The sequence below is a fragment of the Seriola dumerili genome, unplaced genomic scaffold (genome assembly GCF_002260705.1).
Source record: "Seriola dumerili isolate Sdu_G_001 unplaced genomic scaffold, Sdu_1.0 BDQW01000073.1, whole genome shotgun sequence".
Classification (NCBI taxonomy): domain Eukaryota; kingdom Metazoa; phylum Chordata; class Actinopteri; order Carangiformes; family Carangidae; genus Seriola; species Seriola dumerili.
This window is the reverse complement of record NW_019174328.1, coordinates 3,992,492-4,016,457: the sequence shown is the minus strand read 5'-3', so window position 1 is coordinate 4,016,457 and position 23,966 is coordinate 3,992,492. Positions and strand designations below refer to the sequence as shown.

The following is a 23,966-nucleotide window of genomic DNA, read 5'->3' as shown; positions in this document are numbered from 1 at the left end:
TCATCTTTGGAATTGCATAATCTGCACAGTGACAAAAACCTGCAGAAAAACAGATTTAAATGAAAGGAATCCAATGTGCTCCAGATTAGGCAGGTTGAGAAAAAGCCTAGTTGATTCTGAAGCTGCTCAGCAGAACACATGACACAGGCATCATCACCTCTGTAAACAGTGCAGATGGAGGTGAGAACCACTTTGGATCCTTGTTTCTTACATCTACTTGTGAGATATTGAGCTTCTCACAATCCCTGCTCTCTACTTATAGTGTGACATCTGTGTCTAATAATAAGAGAAGCAGCAGAATTGGGAGGAAGGGGGGCTGTTTTGGGACATGGAGATTCTAGTACATTCTGAGTGGTTCTTCAAATGCTTCTCCTCGCACATCTCTGCCCACCCTCCTCCACAGCATCTCCCATGGGATCAGGCCAGAGACAGGTGGTCACTGGGAGACAGGAGAGCAGTCAGGCATAAGCAATCAGGCTATCAGATACTCCCCTCCACACCAGCAGCACAATTAGACCTGAGAATCCACAGTCATCTGACAGCAACGCCTGCCACAGACCCAGTCACATATGACACATCTAAATGTGCCATACACAGACAATACACATGCTCACACACATGCACAAACTATCACCTTTTACAAAGTATTACACCCAAATACTTCAGCACTTGCACAGCATTTCATTATGCATAAAATTTTAATTGATGAAGACTTGCACAGCAGACAGGAGGAACTTTACTCAAGAGCCACACAGTCTGTGTGTCTGTCTCTGTAACCTTGTAAAACCAATTTTAAAAATACAAAACACAAGTAATGTAATTAGAAATGAGAAAACTGCTGGAATAGGAAAAACACAAACTAATGTAAGGACAAATTGGGTCAGTAACACTCCACTAACAAGTCACAAAGCATGCTCCTCGTAGCTAATTACTTATCAAAACTATCTTATTGGGTCTCTAAAGATGATGCCCATATCTATACACACTATGCAACAAGCCTGTCTGCTATGCCTGTGGCACTGACTTGGATGTCTATGGACAAGATGCAGCGGCAGCGCAAGCCATGGGAGTGACGCATTGCAGGTACAAACACACCAATCAGAGAGCGCGATTTCTTTCGGCTACGTCTTGTGCCCCATCACACAGTAGCAGAAAGTATTCATGCGCTGTTATGTAGACCACCAATGATACGCAATAATATTTCTAATATCGAGGTCGAAACACGCACGACAGTCCTACATGGGTATTTCAGTTGTTTCTTAATTTTTCGGTTTCGCTAATAATATCTTAAAACGTGTAATCGATTAATTTAGAAACTGAGGAAAAGGGAAGTTGGCGGAGGGATATTGAAAAGAGGAGGAGTTTAGGATAGCCGTTAAAGGCAAGTCCAGTTGCCTCTTTCTCAGTGTGTTCATAGAGATTGTGAGTCCGCAGAGACTTTGTGTTGGCTTTGGTTGTTAAGGATTTTGTCGTGAACCGGCCGCTGCATCTACATCGAAATGGTAAGAAAAACAGGATTATACCTTCTCTCCAGTCTAGAATTGGTGGACAGTCTCTTAGCAGTTGTCGTTTTTTAAATTATTCTAAATTAATGCCAGTAAAACATAACGTAACCAGTGGGTAAGCTTAAGCCAACATAAACGGTGCGCTGTAACTACCGCAGTGCCGGCCGAATAAATGACAGCTTGCTAGTTGCTAGGTTGTCAAACAAAGCTAACGTTAGCTAGAACTGGGTTGTTCTGAATGAATGCAGCAACACCCGTGTAATGTTAGCGTAGTTACACTTGAAACAGTGCATCTGAGTTAACGTTTCCCGATAATGTTGCTTTTGTGCCTTGATAATGTCTAGTTCGCTCAGTTGTGACGATGGCGGAAGGTTTGTCCGATTTGTTAAATACCTTCCTTGTCCTAGTTAGTGATAGGCGATGATCGAGAAGTAATGTAACTGTTTGCCAACCGCTGCTTTGGTTGTGACGACTGTTGTATTCGCCATGCATTCTGCTAAAAGTGTTCAACGTTGGTGTTAAGGGTGCAAAACGGTAGCTAGCTTAACTTTAGCTCTTCGTAGCTAACATTTACCGCCAAATTGTAAGTCATTCATTGTCTAAGGCAAAGTTTGCGTCATCGAAGATTCAAATGTAGATTAGTCTAACGTTGGAAGGGAAGGTGGAGTCTTACATTTTGTCGATATTTCTAGCAAGTTCAGTAACAAGCTTCCTAGCTACCGGCACGAAAATGCCTATATTTTGTGTAGTTGTAACGTTACAGCTGCTGAAATGGCTATCATGTAATGTTCACCTTCTGTACAAAGATGTTTTGCATCTTTTAGGCCAGCTATTACGAATTTGGATGACCATTAAAGTTGCTTAAAAATGGAAAAGCTAATTAGGGATATTTTGCTACATGGCATGCTATTAATTACTTCATCTTCCTTTTTACAGGCTGATCAGCTTACAGAAGAGCAGATTGCTGGTAAGACATCGCTGCACTGATGTTCTACTTTCCTCATATCCTGCACAGTGGCCTGCATTATGGATCTTTGCATCCCTTGCAGTGGATTTATACTTTTGCCTTTTAAGGCATTCCACAGGGCACCCTACTGGTCATAAAACAGGAATGAATGAAAAGGCTGTTGCTTGCTGGCTCTGGAACGCAGAAGGACTCCCTCATGGAAAACTTTGCATTTTGATGGTTGCCATGTAATAAATGATGTAATCTACAAGGGCTGTGTATTCTGGTGAGGTGTTGGCAGTTGCTTTTTACATGCTGTGTCCTTTGCCCTGGGTGTGTTCTCATCAGATGGAATGCTTCAAGAACAATTGCAGTAGTAACCTGGGCTTTGTAACATGGTATCTTAAGATGTTGTAATGTTAATCATGCAGCAGGAGTGTCTCTATGCTGCCAGTATGCTCTTGTTCAGACTTGCTGAAATGTATGCAGTTCATGTCTAAAATGGGGCACAATTGTAGTGGTTTCCCCGACAATAATTTCCTGCCTTTAGTTGACTTGATTCAGCTTAGGTCTTGGGTTTCACAATATGCTGATCATACTCTTACTGTATTTCATGGTATCACCTTTTAGTGAGTAAAGCCTTACCTGATCTTCTGCTGATGTGCCAGTTTTTAGATTGTTTGTACAAACGCCATGACATGAACAAACACAAAATGTGTACTGTTGACTTGGGAAATTTAATAGCAATTTAAAGTGCAATAAGCAACTGCAGCAATGTGGGGGTTTTAATGGCCCATATAGGATGAATCAGACCACCCTGATGTTTTCTGTGGTTGGTGCAGACAGCAGGCCTTTGCTTGTAACAAAGAGGGTGTTGCCCTGTATGTTTGACCCTGCAAATGGCAGGGTAGGTTGTAGTTTTAATGACGCTGACAAGCTGTTGCATGCCACTACACACTGCCCATTGGCCTCATCACATTTGATGTGTGTCATCATTCCTCAACCCTCACGGCTTCACCAAACTACACAGGCTGTCATTCATTTATGATGTAGCCTGACTCTGCCCTGCTGCTTGGTCTCGTGGTCGCTGTCCTTGTTTAGCCAGAAACGACTGCAGTTGGAACTCAAAACAGAAGGGCTCGTCATTATGCTGTAGCTAGTTTATAACTGAAACATGAGTGATGTAATGCCCATTTTGAGACTTGAGCTAATTCAGGGTTTGGGTCAGTGTTGATTGGCAGACTTAAGTTGAGATGACAAGCTGGTTCATGCTGGGTGGGCTGGCAACATTTAGGTGTATATTTAATTAATTTTTTTGAGATGGGTTGAGCCTTCTGCAGTGTTTTACAACCACCATCATACTGTCTTGCCAGTTTTCTTGTGCATATTTAGCCATTTGTTTGACATCACTACCTTACTCAGGAAGCCCATCCTCTTCTCTTTTTCAACCAGAATTCAAGGAGGCATTTTCGCTTTTTGACAAAGACGGAGATGGCACCATCACCACCAAAGAGCTGGGCACAGTCATGCGCTCTCTGGGCCAGAACCCCACAGAGGCAGAGCTGCAGGATATGATCAATGAAGTCGATGCTGACGGTGAGAACTGAATCTGGCTTCAAACTACACATGTACTGTCAATGTGCTGGATGGACATCCCCCATTAATATCTGTTTTTTGTCTTCAGGAAATGGAACGATAGACTTCCCAGAGTTCCTGACCATGATGGCCAGGAAAATGAAGGACACAGACAGTGAGGAGGAGATCAGAGAAGCATTCCGTGTCTTTGACAAGGTAAATGCTGTCTGTACTCCCACACACACTTGTAGTTACAGCAGTTTTTTTTTGTTTGTTTGTTTTTTTTTTATTTGCTTACTGACTGATCTGATTTTCAGGATGGCAATGGATACATCAGTGCCGCTGAGCTGCGCCATGTGATGACAAACCTTGGAGAGAAGCTGACTGATGAAGAAGTGGACGAGATGATCAGGGAAGCAGATATTGATGGAGATGGACAGGTCAACTATGAAGGTTGGTAGATGTAGTATTTTATATTTTCAATCTGCTTGGGTCACTCATTGGATATTGATTTGCAACTTTTTCTCCCCCCCTTTCCTGCAGAGTTCGTACAAATGATGACGGCGAAGTGAAGGCCTTGTACAGATTTCGTATATAAATAATTTGCCTTTTTTTTCTTTGTGTAATTTATCTGTAAAATCTTAATAGCCCCCCTTTGTCCCTGCCCCTTCTGCTGTCCAAAGGAACTGCATGTAAACTGCATAGGCTCTTGTCCCCATGTCCCTTTCTTTTGCTGTCATGGTGTTTTGGAGTGACGGAACGGTCATACAACCAGATGCCCGTGGAGGCCCCTGGGAGCCGGAGAACTTCGAATCTTCCTGTCTTGTGTGCTCGGGGCCCCTCCACGCATGGCGACATTGGAAACTTGTCAGCTGGTTGTCACTTGGCAACACTGTTGGCATGGAAACAATGTAGAGGAGTTTAAACTCTGCATGGACTACGGACAAAGTATATATGGAAATCTCTCAGCATTGCACTACTGCAAAAAAAATGACACGGGTGTATCTCCTAGGTACTCGTACAAACTCTTTTTGTATCTGCTGTTCTATATACCAGAAAACAACTAATCTTATGCTTTTTAATGTTTTACTCACAACTTTTCTTTTCTTTTTTTTTTCTTTTTTTTTTCTTCTTTTTTCTTTCTTTTTTTCTTTTCTTTTTTTTTTTTTCTTTTTTTTTAAATGACCTCTGGTCATGCCTCAAATAATTCATTCCAAGTTGTATATTTTTGTTTTCCAATAAAATTTACAATCTACCCGGATATGAAAATTGTCTTGTTTTCTCAGTTAATAGATCCTTGAGTTTGTATACCCTGTAATAATTCCCATTTTTGTATTGAGGACAGGATGCTCCGTTTTTGATAGAATTTTTTTTTTCTCCCTTGTTGCTTAGAATATACATGAAATGTTTACCATCCAAATTTAAAGTGTCCCCTGTTATTTTCCCAAAAGCACTGAGGAGCATCAGCCAATGCCTCTTAATGTTCAGATAAGCTCAGATAAAATCTGTATTGTCATTACAATAAAAGCACTGAGTGGGATCAAAGGCTTCTATTGTGAAGTGCACACAATGGTACTCAACATTAGATTAGCCTTGTACTGTCCAGCTCCCCTACTGACTATATAGGCCATGTGTTGTCTGCTACTGTTGGCACAGCACCATGTAGAAGCTGATTGCCTCATGTCTTACTTGGCATTTGCCCCCAGTCACAAGGAGCAGGTGATTGAGTGTACATCAGAAACCATGGTGTAAATAGAGGTGTACCTGTTTTGGTTTTTTTTTTTTTTTTTTTTTTTTTTTTTTTTTTTTTTTTTTTTTTTTTTTTTTTTTTTTTTTTTTTGTTAATTTTGAATTATTGAGTTTGTTACAGTAGCTTGCAGAGATACGAAGTTTGTTATTTTGATGAATGACAAAATAAAGCTCTATTGTGGACCTCTGCTCTGCCTCCTGTGTGAATTTTATGCTAGCTGTTTGTAAATTGTGCCTTTGATCCATCACTGTAGTTGGATTATTACTCAAGAAATAAAAAAATCCTATAGTTTTTTTCCTTTTTTTTTTTTTTTACATCTAAAGTTTTCATATAATTCACTCTTGGGATAGCAGTTGTTTGTGGTTTGGTCAGCCATGTATATAACAACATTTAGAGAATTACAAATGGCAGTAACAGCTTTGCATCAAGGACTAAAGACTAAAGAGGCGATTTATTTACAGTACACCTGGTTTGATTTTCCTTTCCTTTTTGTTTTATGTAGCTAAAAATGAGCCGATTAACTCTTGCAGAGTCTGCATAAGAACAGCCCTAGTTTTAAGATGGAACGAAAAGGAACACCACAACCCACAGCAATTCAGGTGTGAATTGACACGAGTGGCTCTCATCTTGTCAAAACCAATTATCACAAGACTTAAAAAGCTCACCGTTTAAGTGTTGTTGCAGTCCACTTATAAAAAGCTGTTAATTACACAGCATGTAATGCTAGTCCCAGCCCTCCCCTGCATTTATGCATTGTCCACTTAGGAGAAGACTGAATGTACATTAGACACTGTGATGAAAAGGGACAATATCAATCACTTAACAGCTCCTTTGCTGCCTGCATGTTTTCTATGTGTGTGTATTTCTCCTCATGTGCTCTAAGGTCTCACAAGACTTCCTTGACAAGTAGTGTGAACATGAATTCTTAGTTCCCTTGAACCATGCGTTTCATGTAGCCTAGCAACGAGGCTGAATTTGGCGCTTTTGCTCCCAGAGTGAGATTTTCACTTCATCTGATGGTCTTTAGTTCTGCTGTACTGAGAGAGAGGGAGGATGTGTGTGCTTCTACCTGATATCACACTTTGGCCTAGTATGCCACTGGAGGCAAGATAAACTTCATCCACAGAGAAGATGTTTGAAAGGATTTCTCAGGAAGTATTATGTAGTAGTGTTATTTAACTTTTATTTCATGAACCCTCTCTTGCAAAATGTGTATGAATACAGTCGTATCTACACTCTAGGTGACAACAGTATTCAGAAGTTGATTGATCAGTATAGTTCCCTTATTTTATTTTATTTTACCATTCCTCATTTTATTGGACCACAGGTGGTCCACAGACCTTTGTCTTTGTACTGGAAACCAGTACTTATAAACAACCTTTCCACTTCCAGACACTGGGGGGAACGACACATGTTTTCCTGTTTTGTCTTGTCCTGGATTGCTGTTTGCAACCTTCATGCCAACTTTTGATCTATATATTCTAATCACTATCACAGTCTCCCTCAAAATATCACATGGTGGTAGGTAATGAGGACTAAGTAACTGCAGCATGCACAGTATATACCTTGGTGCTGGCTTGCCATTGTCTCTTACTCTCAGTCAAACTGGTAGGTGAGTCCAAATTTAGCCCTCCACCAGGCCAGCTTGTTGAAAAATTGATCAATAGTGGAGTCGCTGCTATAGTAACAGTCACAGTTTTAATGGTGGTCAGGTGTCACTGGATCCCCAGTCAAGCAGATAGTGAATGACAATGGGTACAGTGCAGGATACAGCCACATGGAAAAACAAAGCCGTCTCCAAAGTCGCTGACATGTCCCGGTCTGGTAATAGAACAGAAAAGGTAAGGATCTACTGTGTCTTTAAGGCCCTCATAAGTCTGTGTGGTTGAACGGTAAAGCACAGAATGACACATGTGGGAGATGCATCAAGACGTTGTTGTCATAGCAATGTCATCATAACCGAAACTCTCTCTGTTTTGTGGCTTGTATCCTGTTCTTATCTGCAGGGTGAAGACAAAGTGGACCTGTGTGGTCGGGGGAGCTGGTGGCTGGGAACGCTGAAAGTAGGTGTCACGCTGCAGTTTGGTTTCATGGCCTGTCATCAGAGCAGAGGTTACTACATTAGGTTCTGAGCAGGCCCAAAGACTTGTCACTGGTTTGTCAATTTGAATTGGCTGAGTAACTCACGTGTAACTATAGTATCGCTGCATGGCCTTCAGGCACCTTCCGATACCTTTGAGTTAAACGTAATATAAATAGAGCAGAGCCTCATAAACACATCATTGTTCTTGTATTGTGTATAGTTTTCAATTACTGGCTTTTATTGCACAGCACTCTCCCATCTCCTCTTTCCAAAGTCTGCTGTCTGCCAGAAATAAATCCAAACACTTAGACTACAGTGAGTCCTCTCTCTAAGTGCCTCACAGTGCATTCATCGTAATAACACATAGACCTAATTAATTATCAGTTTATCTTAATGTGATCCCAGCTCTCAGGCTCCATTGTTAATCAGCTGCCCTCTTCTTTCTAGTAATGTATTCCATACAGGAAACAGCAGGCCAGCAACTTGATGTGTCTAGCATCTATTAACAGTGTAGTACATTTATTATGTAATACATATAAGCTTAAAGGTTGAAGGTTAAGTATAAAAATTCAGGCTAAGCCAGTGTTCCACTTGTCTGATCTGCATCAGGCTCACTCAGACAGTGATCCAGCGATTCCTACAACATGCTAACAGTTCAATAAACCGCCTCTGATCTTCTTTCAGGACACACCCATCCCTGGCCTCTATCACATTCGAGACTTCATTGAGGAAGCTGATCTGAACCCTGTGAGGAAGACTTACGGGTTTAAAGGTGTGGGCAGAAAAGCCCAGACTCTGGGCGTACGTAACGGGGACCTGCTGTTACCAGGGGCGTATGACTACACTGACTCGACCCAGGAGGTCCTGATGCACCAGGCGTCTTACTCTTTCAAAAACTGTCCACGGCCTGACATTGTCACCCTCGGCATCAGAGACAAGGTGGGACAACATTTTGGGAAATACACTAATCCACCTTCCTTTTTATGGAGCAATGTTTTTATGAGTAGGTCTTAGTTTGTTTTTATATCCCAGGCACACGCACGATGTGATACACATCCATGCTGATGGTTTGGAGCAGGAACTGTTGCTACATCACAGGCCTCTACACCACCTTGATTCTAGTATTTCTTAGCCTAAGGGTATGGTGGCCCTGAGAGCTCAACACGCTGAAACTTAAAAAAACACATGCAAATAGACAAAACACAAGCAAATTCAGCACAGAGGACAAAGGACGTGTCTCCAGGGGACACAGAAAAGTGGTGAACCTGGCTTGGGCGCACTTGTTGTTCAATGCTCTGTGACTTTTGATATTAAAAGCATTGAACAACAAGTGCATCCCAGCCAGGTTAGTCATATTATTTGCTTGTGTTGTGAATATTTGCAGCACGTGTGCACAAATTGATGAAGATGTTTTCTAAACTTTTTTGTGTTTTTTTCTGAATGTGTTTTCTTAAGTTGCAGTGCTTTGAGCTCTCATGGTCACTGTATTATATTATTTTATATTATGTATTTCTTTATTAATTACTCTGTTTTAATAGTGTTTTTGGCTGCGGCATCTAAATATCATCACAGTATTTTGCTTAAAATGAGGTGCTCTTCAAAATGTACCTGCAGCAGACTAACTGAAAGACTGTATTGAGATGTATTGGAAACAGAAAAATACAAACCCATGGTGACACTGTCATACATAAACACCTCTTTATCTTTATTCCCTGTGCCAGCATATAAACACTTCACCGTGCGACTACAATGTGACACCTAAACCAGTGGAGAAGATTCCCTGCAAGTAAGCTCTCGACAGACAGCCTCTCTTTAACTCTCAGATCACAGCAGAGCAGACAACCCATGAATCATGCCTTGATCGCTGAGTCCTTCCTCCTCATTCAACTTCTCCTTCCCCCTCTCATCTTCCTCGCATCTCAAAGATGAAGGAGCAACCACCAACCTGCTCTCTCATGTTCTCTACCTCTGATCATGTGCAGCCTTATTCTTTTCTTCCCTCACTGTTCTCCTCTCCTCTTCTTCTTTTCTTTTTCTTTCTTTTTTTTTCTTTTTTTTTTTAACAGCCATCCCCCCACCCCTTCTCTCTTCTCTCCTCTCCTTGCAGGCATGTGATCTTTCGGTCGACTGTGCAACGGATCAGCTTTCCGCCTGTAAGTATCTGGTCACTAAGACTTGTTATTAGGACCATTCAGTCTTTCCACCGCCCGCAAAAAGGCTTCATTACAATACACTTTCAATAGGTTTTGATTACAAGCTCTGAGCTAATGTGTATCTGGTATGTGCTGTACATGAGCTAGTTATGACAAGCACAAGGGTCAAAGAAAACTGATTCCACAGGCTGATTGTACCATTTGACCCATTCGAGGGCCTGTTATGGCGCTGTACTGGCGCACCACTCAGCTTTGGTTCATATTGCAGAGTGTTGCTGGCTAACCCGCATGTCCATGCTGGTAGCTGATGGATATTTGAGCCATGCTGGCAGGTGCTGAGTGTTGACAGAGAAGGAAAGGCGCTAAGAAATCCCGAGGGTGTTATTACTGCAGAGATGGGAGCAGTTTTCTGCTGTTAGTGGTGTCATAGAATCTCTGAGACAAGTTTATTGTCAAAGGTTAAGCAGCGACACAAATCCTGCAGCGAAGTTAACTGAAAGCACAGATCATACAGACAGCTGACCTGACAGTGGATCAAAGTTGAGGTGTCTTAATGGTTTTAACTGGGAACTCTAGGTCTAGGAGACAAGAATTTCAGAATTCTCTGTGTGTGGACTCGCAACCCAGAATAAAATGAAATTGATTTCCACACATTTGAAAAGAAACCTCCAGTGATGTTTGGGAACACAACAAAAACGACATATATATTCACTTTTTTATGATTTAACTTAATTTCTCCATCCTGGGGCCACTGTGTGTCCCAGATTTACATGTTGTGCTTTTTTGCAATATCAGCTGCACGTGCTGCTCGGAAGGAACAAATCCTCCCTTGAGATTCAAGCCTGTTTGAATTAAAATCATAATCCCATACATTTTCATATGAATAGACATAATATTCTCTATTGCGCTTGCACAAATGTGATTCAGGCTATAACTACTGCATGAGAACCTGCTGATCGAAACACCTGCTGTCTGGTAGTTTTTATTTGCCATGCTGTATCGACACTCTATGAATGGATCGGTTGGTCCAGACAGAAACACGTCCACAACGATTAGAGATTGCCATGATAATTCATACATTCATACATAAAGACATTCATGGTCCCCAAAGGATGAATTGTAACCATTTGTGACTATGGTGATGTCTTGATCTTTCCTCAAGAGGTTGACATTTTTATTTTTTAGTCACATATCTTGACAACTATTTGATGGATTCCCATGAAATGTGATACAGATAACACAGACAGCATAGTCTTTTGTTTAGTGGTTTTATTTATTTTGGATTGTCATAACATTTCATGCAGACATTCACAGCCCCCTCAGGAAGATGTGTATTAACTTATATACCACCATCAGCTCAAAATTTTAATTTGTCCAGTACCTTGTGTTCAGTGCAAATTTCCAAATGTTAGCATGCTAACACAGTAAAATAAAATGGAGAGCGTGGTAAACATATCTAGTAATCATTGGCATGTTAGCACTGTCATTGTGAACATGTTAGCATACTGACATTAGCATTAGCAAGCTCCACTGTGCTTAGGCACAGCCTCACAAAGCCGCTTGTGTGGCTGTAACGCCTTTTTGTTTGCTTTGGGGGAAAATAACCCACTGAATGGACTTAAGAATATCTCATTTTAATTTCACCTCATGTTGTTTTAGAGAAAGAGAGAGAGAGAGAAAAATCAAGGTTTCCAGTTTATTTAAGAAATACTGTATAGCAAGGTCTTGGATGCACCAATCAAAAACAGGTCAAAGTTTAAAAGTTTCACAGACACTCACAGCATGTGCCACATTTCTAACGTGCTGTGCCACTGTAGGAAAGTAGGCCAGGTGCTTTGGCTCAAACACACTTACACACATCCATAAAAGAGTTTCACTGCTGTCCACTGGCTCCTGTGAAATACACCTGCATTAGCGCCTCTGGGAGCATCAGCCAGGCGCATGGGGGCCAGTTCCAGAGGATCAAGTGAACTGGCAACTGGGTTCAAATGGCACGTAATGGTAGCTGCTGTTCCTCCAAGGAGTAGAGGAGAGGAAAAGACACCTTCCTGTCTTCCTCTGTCAGAATCAGAGAGCGGCTGAAAATGACAGGCTAGTCCTGTGTTCAGGGACAGGGAGACAGTTTTATGTCTGAGGAGGAGGGTGGGTGATGCTATTTCTGCATGGCACGCCGCTGGTGATGACCAGTATGTGTGTTAGTGGGTAAGAGAAAAGGAGAAGTGAAAGGCAAGGAGAAAGAGAGAGAGAGAGAGAGCGACTGACTTTTGACAGAGACTAGCTAACATATCTAATCAACAGATCTACTGGCAACGACCATAAAGTCATGAGTCAAATGATATGTCATAGGTCTTAAAAATATTGGTATGAGACCCTAAAATAGGTCTGGTGTATACTGATGCATCCGTCAGATGACTGGAGTATCAGCATGGTATAACAATAGAGTTTCATGAGCACTGGTTCAAGGGTGTGAGAATGAATCTCCCTTTTGGCACTAAAAAGGTTAGAGGTCATGATGTGCAGTTGGCAAATCTACTGCAAAGCTGCCATCAGGGCAAGTTCACACCAGCAGTCTAACAGAACTGTAGGGTTTACTCTGTAAGATAGTTTGGTTTGGATTCTGAAGAGCAACAGCATTTCAGTTCAGGTGGTGTAGAAATTAAAGTCCATGTTCTCTTCAGAGGAAACAGGACCCTGTCCTATCTAGCTCTTTCTGTGTGTGACCATGACAGTGAACAGCCAATAAATGACTGTCAAGAGTGTACAATTGTTTGCAATTAATTACAGAGCCTTGTTTTAACTCAGAAGGATTACTGAACCTCTGAATAAACTACTTGCTACAAGCTAATGCTAGCTGAAATAAGAAGTGGGGCAAAAATATGTTTGAAGTGTTGTGGACAAAAATAAAACAACAATAAATGTCTGACCAAATGTAAAAAACTATATGTGTGAATAAATGCTAATAATAAGACTTAGTCTGTGACATACTGAGGTTGAAGTGTTTCATACCTACAATCCAGCTGGATTGTTTCTGGATTTCAGTGAATATAATGTTTAAAAAAAAAAGGAAACTGAGAAAAAAAAACAACCTGGTGCTCTGCTAACAAAAAACACAACAAAGAATTTGTTTTTCTAGATCCTCAGATAACCAAAGATAACAACTGTATGTGTGGTTACATGAGGTCTGCATCATGAGGCTGGGTTATATCATGTCTACAGGGAATATAAAGTTGACTGTAGGACTAACCTGTAAAATCATGTCTTCATCCATTTACATACATAACCAAATAGCAGTATGACTGCTCTTGCAGTTTGCTGGCTTGGGTATTAGCAGATCTTGTGCCCAGCCTCTGTTCATGAGCTCCTAGGGATTTATAACTTTTGAACTCACGCAGTGTATGCACTCAGACCAAACATGAGATCATTTACAATGTGAGTGGAGGCAGCACATTAGGTTCTGTAATCCAGTCTTAGGCTGCTAAACCATATGAATCTATATTATTTATCATTATTAGTTTTTCTAAATACCATTACTTAGCATTGTGATTTAATTTCTCTTCCCCCTTCAACATCAGATTTGAACAATTTAAACAACTTTTTAGCCAAACAAAATGAAAGGTATGCAACCACCATAGCCGGCACAGGTAAACAAAGCGCATTCCTCATAAAATGCAGCCCCTGTCTCAACATGCCACACAGCGGGACATACCTTCACCTTCTCTATAATGGCAACTAATCGAGTTGGTAAAGGACAAGGACTGGAATGCAGTGGTTTGAACTAGCTGAGCCTCTGTCCAACAAACAGGCTGCTAACCTACTGCTAAGATCCATTTTCAATAAAGATAATATTGAGAATGAGAAGGAAAAACACCAATGTACTTCAGGTTTATGCTCAGGTGACAAAAATACAACAAAGAAAACAGATCCTCAGGTTCCTGATCTGAACAAAGGTAAGAAACCACATGTGTGATTAGTTCAGTGCAGTTTGGACTTTATTTGTTCCCAGGGCTCAGGCAGTTTTGCACAGGACATAATTATAAAACAATGGCATAAACAGATACAAGACAATAAAATATCAAATTTAAAAAACAAAGTACAAACTAATTTTGAATAAAATGCTCAATTACAATAAAGTGCAGTGTTCTTGGACATCATTTAAAATATCAATATGCTACCATACATGCAGATGATTAGGTGCTAATGATTACATGCTAGCCTTGGCCTGCAACATAGATGGGATTTCGAGTGATCAGGGAGATACGAGCAAAGGCATGGGGCAGATCAACATAAAGAGTTGTTTCTGTGCCACAAATCTGACTGGAAAATGTCCATTATCTCAAGAAGGAAACCTGCCTGTTAGGTAGGAGAGCAGAATTAGCTGTTAGCTCCAGTGATCTGGTTGGAGCCATGGATTTCTTGAAGTTCTGTGGATGGTTTTACACTGAAGCTGCAGGATTAAACACCAGTTTTAAGGGTTAGACAGCTCATGCTGTTCCTGTGTGTTTAAGACTGTGTAATGATTATTGCTGAGGCTCTGTGATTGACATGCGTTTAGAGTTTCAGTTTGGGAATCCGTGACAGCTGATAGAGGAACAGACTGACGGCTTTGGATGGAAAATGTGTCACGTTATGCTTATAATTTTCCAGAAACTTACAAACAGGCGTCATGAGTCTATTCGGTCTATTCTCATGATCCTGTATGGGTGATCAATATAAAATCCTGTATTGACACAGTTTGAAAGGTGTTTACACTGCAGTCATTTCTAATATGAGTTATTGCATTAATATAACACACATGGCATATATCCAGTGTTTGGTGTATTTTGAATATAATGAGAATGAGTGTATGAGTGCTCTTAACTTGTGCAGCTGCAAACAGCATAGCAGTTTTTATATGCAAACGTTTTGCTTTTAAGATTAACCCCTACTGTCAGTTGAGTGGAAATGTGGAGAAAACCATTGGCTCATTCGACATTACCAGCTGCTTTATTTCTAAATAATGAAAATACCTGCAGCTGTTGTGACATTATGGAAATGTCTTTTCTACCCAAATGCTGTGCGTGCATCCTCGATTGTTTGTTATTGCAAAATGAATGTACTGAACTTGAGGTATATGTTTAGCTAAAGTTATGACTACAATCCAGATGGTTTATACCCCCTGGCTTACTGAGCCTCTGTCCAGTGACCAAGCTTCTTGCTACTTGCTACTGCAAATTGACATTTTCAACAAAAATAATGTTGGAGAAAAAATCCAAATGGAGAAAAACCAAACTATTTGTGTTCAGCTGGATAAACAGGTTGCAAAAAGTAATACACAAAACAAAAATAATATGTCAACCCATATTAACTCTGCATAAATTAAAACCATTTGTACCATCACACGGTTAAACCAATATTACCAATTTTAATCAAAGATATCAATCCGAGTTCTTAGTTTAAATGTAATTATCTCTATAGCATCTAAAGTATATTGTACACCAGGTCAGTCCATTCATTATGGTCAGTATGTCCTTTTCTGGTTAAAGCCTTTTTGCGTGCCACTAAAAGAACTTCCGCTTTTCACAGTGAAGCTCTTCGAGAATACCAAGGTACATTATTAATATTAATTAACATGAATTTTTCATTTTGAATCAAGAAAACATATGGGACAAAACTCTCATTACATGGTAATGATTATATGCTAGCCATGCTCGACAGCATATTGAGGCTCAATCAATCAATCAATCAATCAATCAATCAATCAATCAATCAATCAATCAATCTCTAACTCAGTAATGCCTCCTTTCTCTGACCACCTCAGAAGGAGGGACCTGCTCCATGTCACTACAACCCACACACCAGAGCTGAGAAAGGCATCACTTCCTGCTTCAAATCCACTTTGCCACGGCTCCACTATGTGCACCCGGTGAGTCCAGTGCTTCACATGTACATCTCCTCTACAGCTGCACACAGGCCGTCTGTGAACATGTACTACACTACATGATTAGTAGTGTCATTACAGTAAGACTAGACTGAGATTACTTACACTTTTTACAGTTTTGTATGGCTGCATTATGACATTGTCAATTGCTCACTGATGAGCAAGTAAAAGTGTAATATACACATTAATGTAATTATCTTATTATGGTGATGGTTGATTTCCATAAGATTGATGGAAATGTGTTAAATTTTAACACGATTATTTATGATTTGGATCATTCTCTTAAGTGAAATGGGAAATCACACCATTAAAGCGGCTTCAGAAAGTATTCAGTCTGTTTTAGACTGAAGACTGAAGTCTAACAAGTAATCAGACCCTTTGCTGCAACTTATGCTTTGCTTGAATTGTACTTGAGATGTGCGATTGGAGTCCACCGATAGCAAACTGAATTGATCGGCAATAGAAAGGAACACACCAGTCTATATAAGGTGGGTGCATCTTATATGCACTGCGTGACGAGACAAAAACTAAGCCAGGAACTCTCTCTTGACTTCTGCATTAAAACATTTCTAAAGCTCTGGGTGTTCCCAGGAACACAGTGGAAATGGAGGAAGCACCAGCCAAACTGAACCCAACGGTCTCTCCAACAGAGCTTCAGAAATTCTCTGCAGAGATGCGAGAATCTGCTGGAAGGACGATCACCTCAGCAGCCCTCCATCAATCAGGCCTTTATGGTAGAGCGGCTAGATGGAAGCCACTTTGTGGAAAAGGCAGATCGTATGACAGCCTGAGTTTACCAAACAGCATTTAAAAGACTCGGAGAGCATGAGGAAAAAGTTATTCTTTGGTCTGATGAGACAAAAAATTGAACTGTACAGGCAGAACTTCAAACACTTTGTCTGGCAAACACCAGGCACTGATCATCACATGGCTAATACCATCCCTTTGTTGAAGCAGGGTGGTGGAGGCATCATGCTATAGGGATGCTTCTCAGTCTATGGAAGGATGAATGCAGCCAAATACAATGGTTCACCTTTCAGTACAAAAATGACCTGAAGCATCCAGCCGAGACAGTTCACAGACACTTCTAATCCAATCTGACGGAGCTTGAGAAGATCTGTCAGGAAGACTGGAATAAACTGCCCAAAATCAGGTGTGCAAAGCCAAACCAAAGGAGCCTCTACATATTGTAAATGAGAGATTACACTTTTTGATTTTTAATAAATATGTCAAAAATGTATAAAAAGATATGTTTTCAGTTTGTCATTGTGAATTATTGAGTGTAGACTGATGGGCAAAAAATGTCAATTTTATGCGTTTAAAATTCAATTTAAAAAGTGAAGGGTCTGATTACTTTCTGAAGCAACTATACATAGCAGGATGCACAAACAAACAAAACATCATGCTGAAGATAAGCAACGGCCTCAGCACTTCAGACCGCTCTGTAAATACTTGTCATTGTGTTGCCTTTGTATTCCACAGAAAACCCCGGGACCAGGGGCCTACGAACCGTGCTGGAAGTTGGGTGACCGTCTGAACGCAGAGGTCGTGGACCCCTCATTTAGCCTCTTTTTCCGCAACGTTCCCTAGTGATGACTTTATTTCCGACAATGCCCTGATCCCTTTATCATCTCGTCGTCCTGTCGACCTACTGGCAGATCTCATGTGACCCTGCCTTATTGATTAAAATAATAAGTAAAATCTTGACTGCACAAAAGAAAGAAAACCTCCCGTCCCTCATTACTTGGGCCAGTGTTTATCCGCATGTCAGTGAGGGATTTTGTGGGCTGCCAACGACATAATCAGCTACATTCGTTGTGCTCAAATCCCTTTTGTGACGCCAGCCAGGGAAGCAGAATGATCTTATCTGCAACAAAGGGTACTTCATTCCACTTAACTACATGTTCCCGGTATTGCTCTCTCCCTTCATTTCTCCTCTCGCCTGCTCTCGCTCCTCTCTCCTTCTCTGTTGGCAGTCAGGCTGCTTCGCCTTCCTACTATCTCTGCCCTGCGATGCACTCAGGAGGAGGAATGCTGCTCAGCCATGCGTCACATGCACATAGCTTAGTGTGGCATGCTGCACCCTCAGATAACACATTCAGTATTAGGGGCCAAAGCAGTGGCACACAATAAAACAGCTATTCTTATCGCTACCTACTCTGCATACTCACTCTTCCTCCCGACGAACCAAACAAACATGGGCAATAATGTCGGGACACGGAGAACAGGGGTGATAGGAATCACCTGAGCGTGGAGCATAATGGAGGTGTAGATTACAACACGGCGGGGAAAAGGTGCAAAAATAAAAACACACATAAAAACACACTGCAGATTTGTTGTTTGTATGATCCGGGACAATGCTTCTTTATCTGCTACTTATTCAGAGAAGGGTTTTGCTGAGCATGTACGCACTTTGTCAGCACTGATTCATATTCATGAAATGTTCGACACTCAAAGCCTAAGAGCGGCAGAATTTTGTGCCACGGCCAGTTGGACAGTTGTTGAGGGAGTGCAGAGTTATATTCATCCGTACACTGCCCACCCAGATTCAGCTATCGGATCCAAGGAAGAAAAGATGTACAACAGTAATTAAAGCCCACTGGATTGAGCTTTATTTTAGTGCATGAATAATCACCCATAGCAACTAATTACACAGCACAGTCCCGTTAACAAACAGTAATACAGCGGCTTCATTCATAGAGAATTAGTCATGACTTTGATGGAGGATCTGGACTAATTTTTGTGTGTTTATCAATCTACAAATTTGCTTACACGCTTGCCATATAACTTAGAAACATGATAAAATGTGTTTACAGCTTATGACCCTGCTCCCAAGTGGTAAAAAAAAACACCAATAACAACAATTCAACATTTAATGCTCCTTTACATCTGCTGCCCTATGGGAGGACATGGAGCACGGCTTGTACAGTGAAGAAGAGACAACTGAAGCCATGTTCGTGGTGATGTAACTGGAAAGCCTGGCGCCGTCTGTGGAAATACTAAACAATGGTTTTCCCCAAGAACAATATTTTATCATTCCTGGCAGACTGTAAACATCTGTGAGAAGATGAGGTTGCAACCTGCTGCTGGATAATAGGTTAAAAATATATTTTTGATCTTTCCACAAGGTTTGATTTGGGATTGCCATGTGACAGACTCCTGGAGTCCTGAGGTCACAGATGGGTTAGCTGCATCCTAGCTCTGGTGAAGAGTTGTTCATATCCAACATCTCAAACCACTTCCATTAGTGGGTTAACACTCAGGGTCAGCTGACTGACCCTGAGCTGATAGGGACTGTCCTTACGTCATGTTCAAGGGAACGTCAGCAGGGTGAACACAAACATAAAAGCAGAGGCTTATTTCAAGAACTATTTGTCAGTGATCGCAGAGGACCTAAGGGGATTTGGGAGGTTATGAGATATTGTCCATAAAGAGGCATTGTGTTGACCCCTGTATAGACATAATGAAATCAGTGAAGTGTTTTGTTTAGCACCACAGTCAGGCGAGGTATACAGGACGTTATCACGGCACATCTACTCAGCCGACTTTAATCTCCACCACTCTGTTTTCCTTCAGTAGCCGACACTTAAGAGCATGAAGAGGTTCAAGAGCCGGGCTCTTATTCCCCCTGTCATAATGGTGGAGACAAAGGAGCACACACTTACACCCAGAGAGGAAGACAATCTTATTAACACGGGGCTTTGCACGCAGCCTCTGGAGAGCTGGGCATGTGTATCCACTGAGATAGATGAGAAAGATGCAATGAGAGAGATGTGTATGTGTGTGTGTGTGTGTGTGTGTGCATGTTTGTGTGCGATGAGCAGCTATTCTGCCTGTGGTCAAGGCACCAAGCCCCCAGTAATCTCTGTCCCTCTCAACCCCCGGCGCCCTTCCTCCCTTCTCATCTCAGTGATCTCCATAGTCCAGCACTGATCTCTGACATATGCCTCATACTGACGACTTAACACCCTCCATCTCCCACAGCCTGCCTCGACCACAGGCATGGCCGGGCACCCGCTCTTTCGCTGTCAATCAAGTGGCCCCCTCGTAGACGCACGTTTCTTCAAAGAATACGCAAGCAGCCACACAATGCCATGAATGCAAATGCAAGCATGCACTTGTGATCCTTTTTTAAAGACGCTCTTTCAAAGTGATGCACAAGACTGCAAACACACATTTCATAAAGGCTCTCACAACTTGATCATCACTTATTAGCATATTAGTATTTTCCATTAATTTTTTGAATTGTTAAAAACATTTAAAATAATCACATAACTATGTACATCTTTTATATATAAATAAGCTCTCTACTAAAAGATGAAAGGGGAATTTGCATCAACACTTCAGAGAAACTGATCATTACGTGTGGTAACACATGCACCACAGTAAAGGCTATATAAGCATGCACTGCACAAATCTTTCCACTCACAATCTTTGAATCTGTGCTACTGTTTCCTGTGAGAGGTGGTGAGAGGGTGATCTAAGATTTGAGTTGCGCTGGCACAGTGGAATTGTAGCATTCAAAGATCATAAGAGCATCTGGTGTCGGGGCAGGTCATACATGGAGCCCAAACATCAACTTCAGGTTCCGGGAACGGCTTAATGAGAACACTCAGGAAGCACATCAGCGTAGCACATCAGCGAGGGTCTGGGATAAATCTGTGTTTTTGGCAGCTTCCTGCAGGAGGTGACCCTGCTACTCAGTGGTACAGCTGGGCCAGAGTCAAGGACATCAAATTAACAGCTAACTCGGGACAACATGCTGAGAAAATGTGACACTGCTCCAGAATGATGACGAAGGCAGGCCGCTGGAATTTCCTAAGAATGTGAGGTTACTTAAAAATACCCATAATCCAATACTGGTGCGGGACAAATGCCATTATCAGTTGCTGAGTCCCAGCTAAAGGTCGCCAAACAAACAAACCCTCAAACAGAGCAGCCTTTGTTCGCCGCTCATTGACATTGTGCTGAACTAAAATGGCCTCCCTGTATCACAGAACCGGCCGGGCTTCGTCTCCCTTTTCTCCACAGCTGTACAACACGAGCACCTTGAGAAACTCCTGCCAGCGGCAAGATGGTCAGACAAAGAGGTGGCAGGTTCAGAGGTACTGCTCCCTCGTGTCTCCTTTAAGTCTAGGTCACATTCCCTCTCATCACCACATCCCACACTAAGGGTGATGACTAGCCAGCTGAGGAATTTAGCGGGCAGTGTGACATGCATGGAGGGTGACCAGGTATCCTTTTACCCCCCCTCCCCTCCCTCAGGCTGCTGACAGACACATTGGAGCAACATTACGCTTCTATTAAATGACATTTAAAAGTTTAATCAGCTCCAATAGGCGACTGTTAGCGAACAAAGGGGGGTCATTGTTTAAGTGGGTAATGGTGCTGGCACCGCCGCGGCGTGTGTGGACCTGGACCAAGAGAGCTGGAGGGTGATCAGGTGAGCTGAAGTGACTGATGGAAGAGAACACAGAGGCTGCCAAGCTGCTGTTTACTGCGGTATTACTGGACTCTGCGCTTGATCATTTCAGCCTCATAAATGAGCATCAGAGCGGGTCCAGTAATCTGTCTGATGCGTGTGTGTGTGTGTGTGTGTGTGTGTGTGTGTGTGTGTGTGGCAACAATGTGAGGATAATAACTCTTATTTCATATCGTTCAACAGGGTTATCTGGGCTGCGGCTTGTGGGTTGCAGAGCAAAAGAGTTTTTGTGTGTTTGAAAATGTGACCTTTTTGCCTTCACACTTGTACTTTCTGTTCACAGCTGTATTATATTTTATACAGGAGTATAAAAGCTTTAAAAGAATAGTTTGATGTTTTGTATTTCTGAGAATATACTGGATTCACTCCTCACCTTTAGGCTATTTTCTTTACAGCCTTTTGAATACTTTCTCAGCACACTCTCAGCATGTAAACTCTGAAAACATTGTTGCTCTGAACTCTGCTGGAACACATCTGACTCTCGGGGATGAACTATGTATACATCTACTGTATCCGCCATTTTATTTATAAATGAGATTATGGAACCACATCTGATCCTCATAACCTCCATCACACCCCTCACCCATCCATGACTCTCCGGCCTTGTTTGGACATCACAATGATGGTTTATGGTTTCCTTCTTGGCGCCCTACACTAGCACCACCCAGCCCGTGCCCCCCATATGCCCCTGCAAGAGCTGGCATCGACACACACACACACACACACACACACACACACACACACACACACACACACACACACACACACACACACACACCACAGTGACCTGAATACCAAGCCCACACACACCTCACTCAAAGGGGTCACCACCTTTTATTGTTGTGTAATTGTTTGTTATTGGTCCCTATTCAGTCTAATATGGCTTTGGCATATTTCATGATGCTGTGTATACAGGTGGTGTGTGTGTATAGGAAACCATATTTTTTTTACAGTAATTTGTCCGTGGATCCACCCTCCTATCACACACACAGACAGTCTTATGATGCTCAGGTGTGGAAGTGAGAGTGACACACCTGGGTGCTCTGACATCACAATGACGCAGAAGCAAATACAATAAGTAAGATGTAATGTATTCTGCTTATTGACCCCTGGTGTAAGAACTGTATATATATATATATATATATATGTGTGTGTGTGTGTGTGTATGTGTGTGTGTTGTGGCTCGGTCAAACCAATAGAGCTTCATCTGCCTGTTGTTGTTCTGAAAGGCTTTTCAGCGGGCCACTTCCTCCATTAATCTGTCTCCTTTTACCAGAGCTGTCAAAACCATGGCATGTGTATGTGTGTGTGTGTGTGTGTGTGTGTGTGTGTGTGTGTATGAGCATGTGTACTGTACAGCACAATGTGTTCATGTGACTCTCATTGTCAGCGTGCGCGTGTGTATTTCTGCATGTGTGAGCACACCATGTAATATTTCACTCCTTACCCACAGGGATTAGACCATTCATCTCCCGAAGCCCCTGTGTAGGTGTCACACACAGCGCTAATGAGGAGAGGATGGAACAAGGGAGAGCCGCCGAGCGAGGAGGGAAAAAAGTAAAAATAGATTTTTCGGACGGCAGAAAAGAGGTGACAGTGATCGATAATTCCTTGGCGAAAATCAAAGTATTGATAAATGAGATTTTCATGCCGGGAGTGTTGGGAACGTGGGTGATAGTGGAGGTTTAAAATAAAACAGAGAGGGCAGGGATTAGTGTTTGCAGCCCTGCAGGGAGGCAAAAGGGTAAAGAAATTGTGGGTTTGCTGAGAGCAAAGACAGGGACTCTTCCCATAACACAAATCAATTTACACCAGCCTGAGACATTGATTATAGCTGGCTCATACCTCACATGGTAACAGCAGACATCAAACAGACACTGTCAAGCCTGTAAAACCACACAACAGGGGCATTATCTGCCTCTCACTGTGTGTCTGTGTGTGTGTTGTCTGTGTATGTGTGTGTTGTTCGGCAGACCAGATATCTCTTCGCTTACCCAGTTACTCAAACAAGGGGATGGCTGCTAGGCAACCAAGCCACATCACATCACATCAGGCAAGCCGGGAGAGAGCGAGAGACACAGAGAGATAGAGGAGGAAGGAGAGGGAGAGAGAGAGAGGGAGAGGAGGAGGAGGAGGAGGGAGTTTGGAGGCAGAAAACTGTGCTGGCAGTATTACATAAGCCGGCAGCCCAGTCCCACTGCTCACATTAATGTGGTTAGGCACTCGGAAGTGATGTCCATTAGTCACAAGTGACAAGGCAGGTGAAGACGTGGCATCCAGCAGTGATTTTTAAAAGCCATTGTTGTTTATATTGGAGAGCATTACGAACAGATGAGTCAAAAAAAAAACAAAAACAAACAAACAAACAAAAAAACACGCACACACATTATTAGGGGATGAGTCGCCCACTGTACTGTACAAACAGAACAAACATAACAGGGACCGATAACACCCCAGAGGGATGGTCTTAAACAAACACACATGCATGAAGATACATTACGTAAAAGACACTCTGTATGAAAAACACGCAGAGACACACACATACATAATAACGA

At 42.0% G+C, this 23,966-nt stretch overlaps 3 protein-coding genes across 3 annotated transcripts in view; 2 read left to right on the top strand and 1 right to left on the bottom strand.

The window, feature by feature from the left end:
- The first annotated feature begins 1,409 nt into the window (after positions 1-1,409).
- On the top strand, positions 1,410-5,141 carry calm2 (calmodulin 2). Its single transcript, XM_022743629.1, has 6 exons — positions 1,410-1,502; positions 2,442-2,472; positions 3,904-4,047; positions 4,136-4,242; positions 4,344-4,479; positions 4,570-5,141. The coding sequence occupies exons 1-6, from the start codon at positions 1,500-1,502 to the stop codon at positions 4,596-4,598; spliced, it is 450 nt and encodes a 149-aa protein (XP_022599350.1). The 5' UTR covers positions 1,410-1,499; the 3' UTR covers positions 4,599-5,141.
- Positions 5,142-7,527: 2,386 nt separating this feature from the next.
- On the top strand, positions 7,528-17,519 carry stpg4 (sperm-tail PG-rich repeat containing 4). The gene is made up of 7 exons (XM_022743998.1): positions 7,528-7,617; positions 7,783-7,839; positions 8,544-8,798; positions 9,581-9,645; positions 9,967-10,012; positions 15,810-15,914; positions 17,412-17,519. Exons 1-7 carry the CDS (start codon positions 7,528-7,530, stop codon positions 17,517-17,519), a joined length of 726 nt encoding a protein of 241 aa, XP_022599719.1.
- A 6,193-nt stretch (positions 17,520-23,712) lies between these two features.
- Positions 23,713-23,966, bottom strand: part of ttc7a (tetratricopeptide repeat domain 7A) — a 51,937-nt gene continuing 51,683 nt past the window's right edge. The window contains exon 21 of the mRNA XM_022743966.1: positions 23,713-23,966. This exon is cut by the window's right edge and continues 1,422 nt beyond it. The gene's annotated coding sequence lies outside the window, so the exon portion shown is untranslated.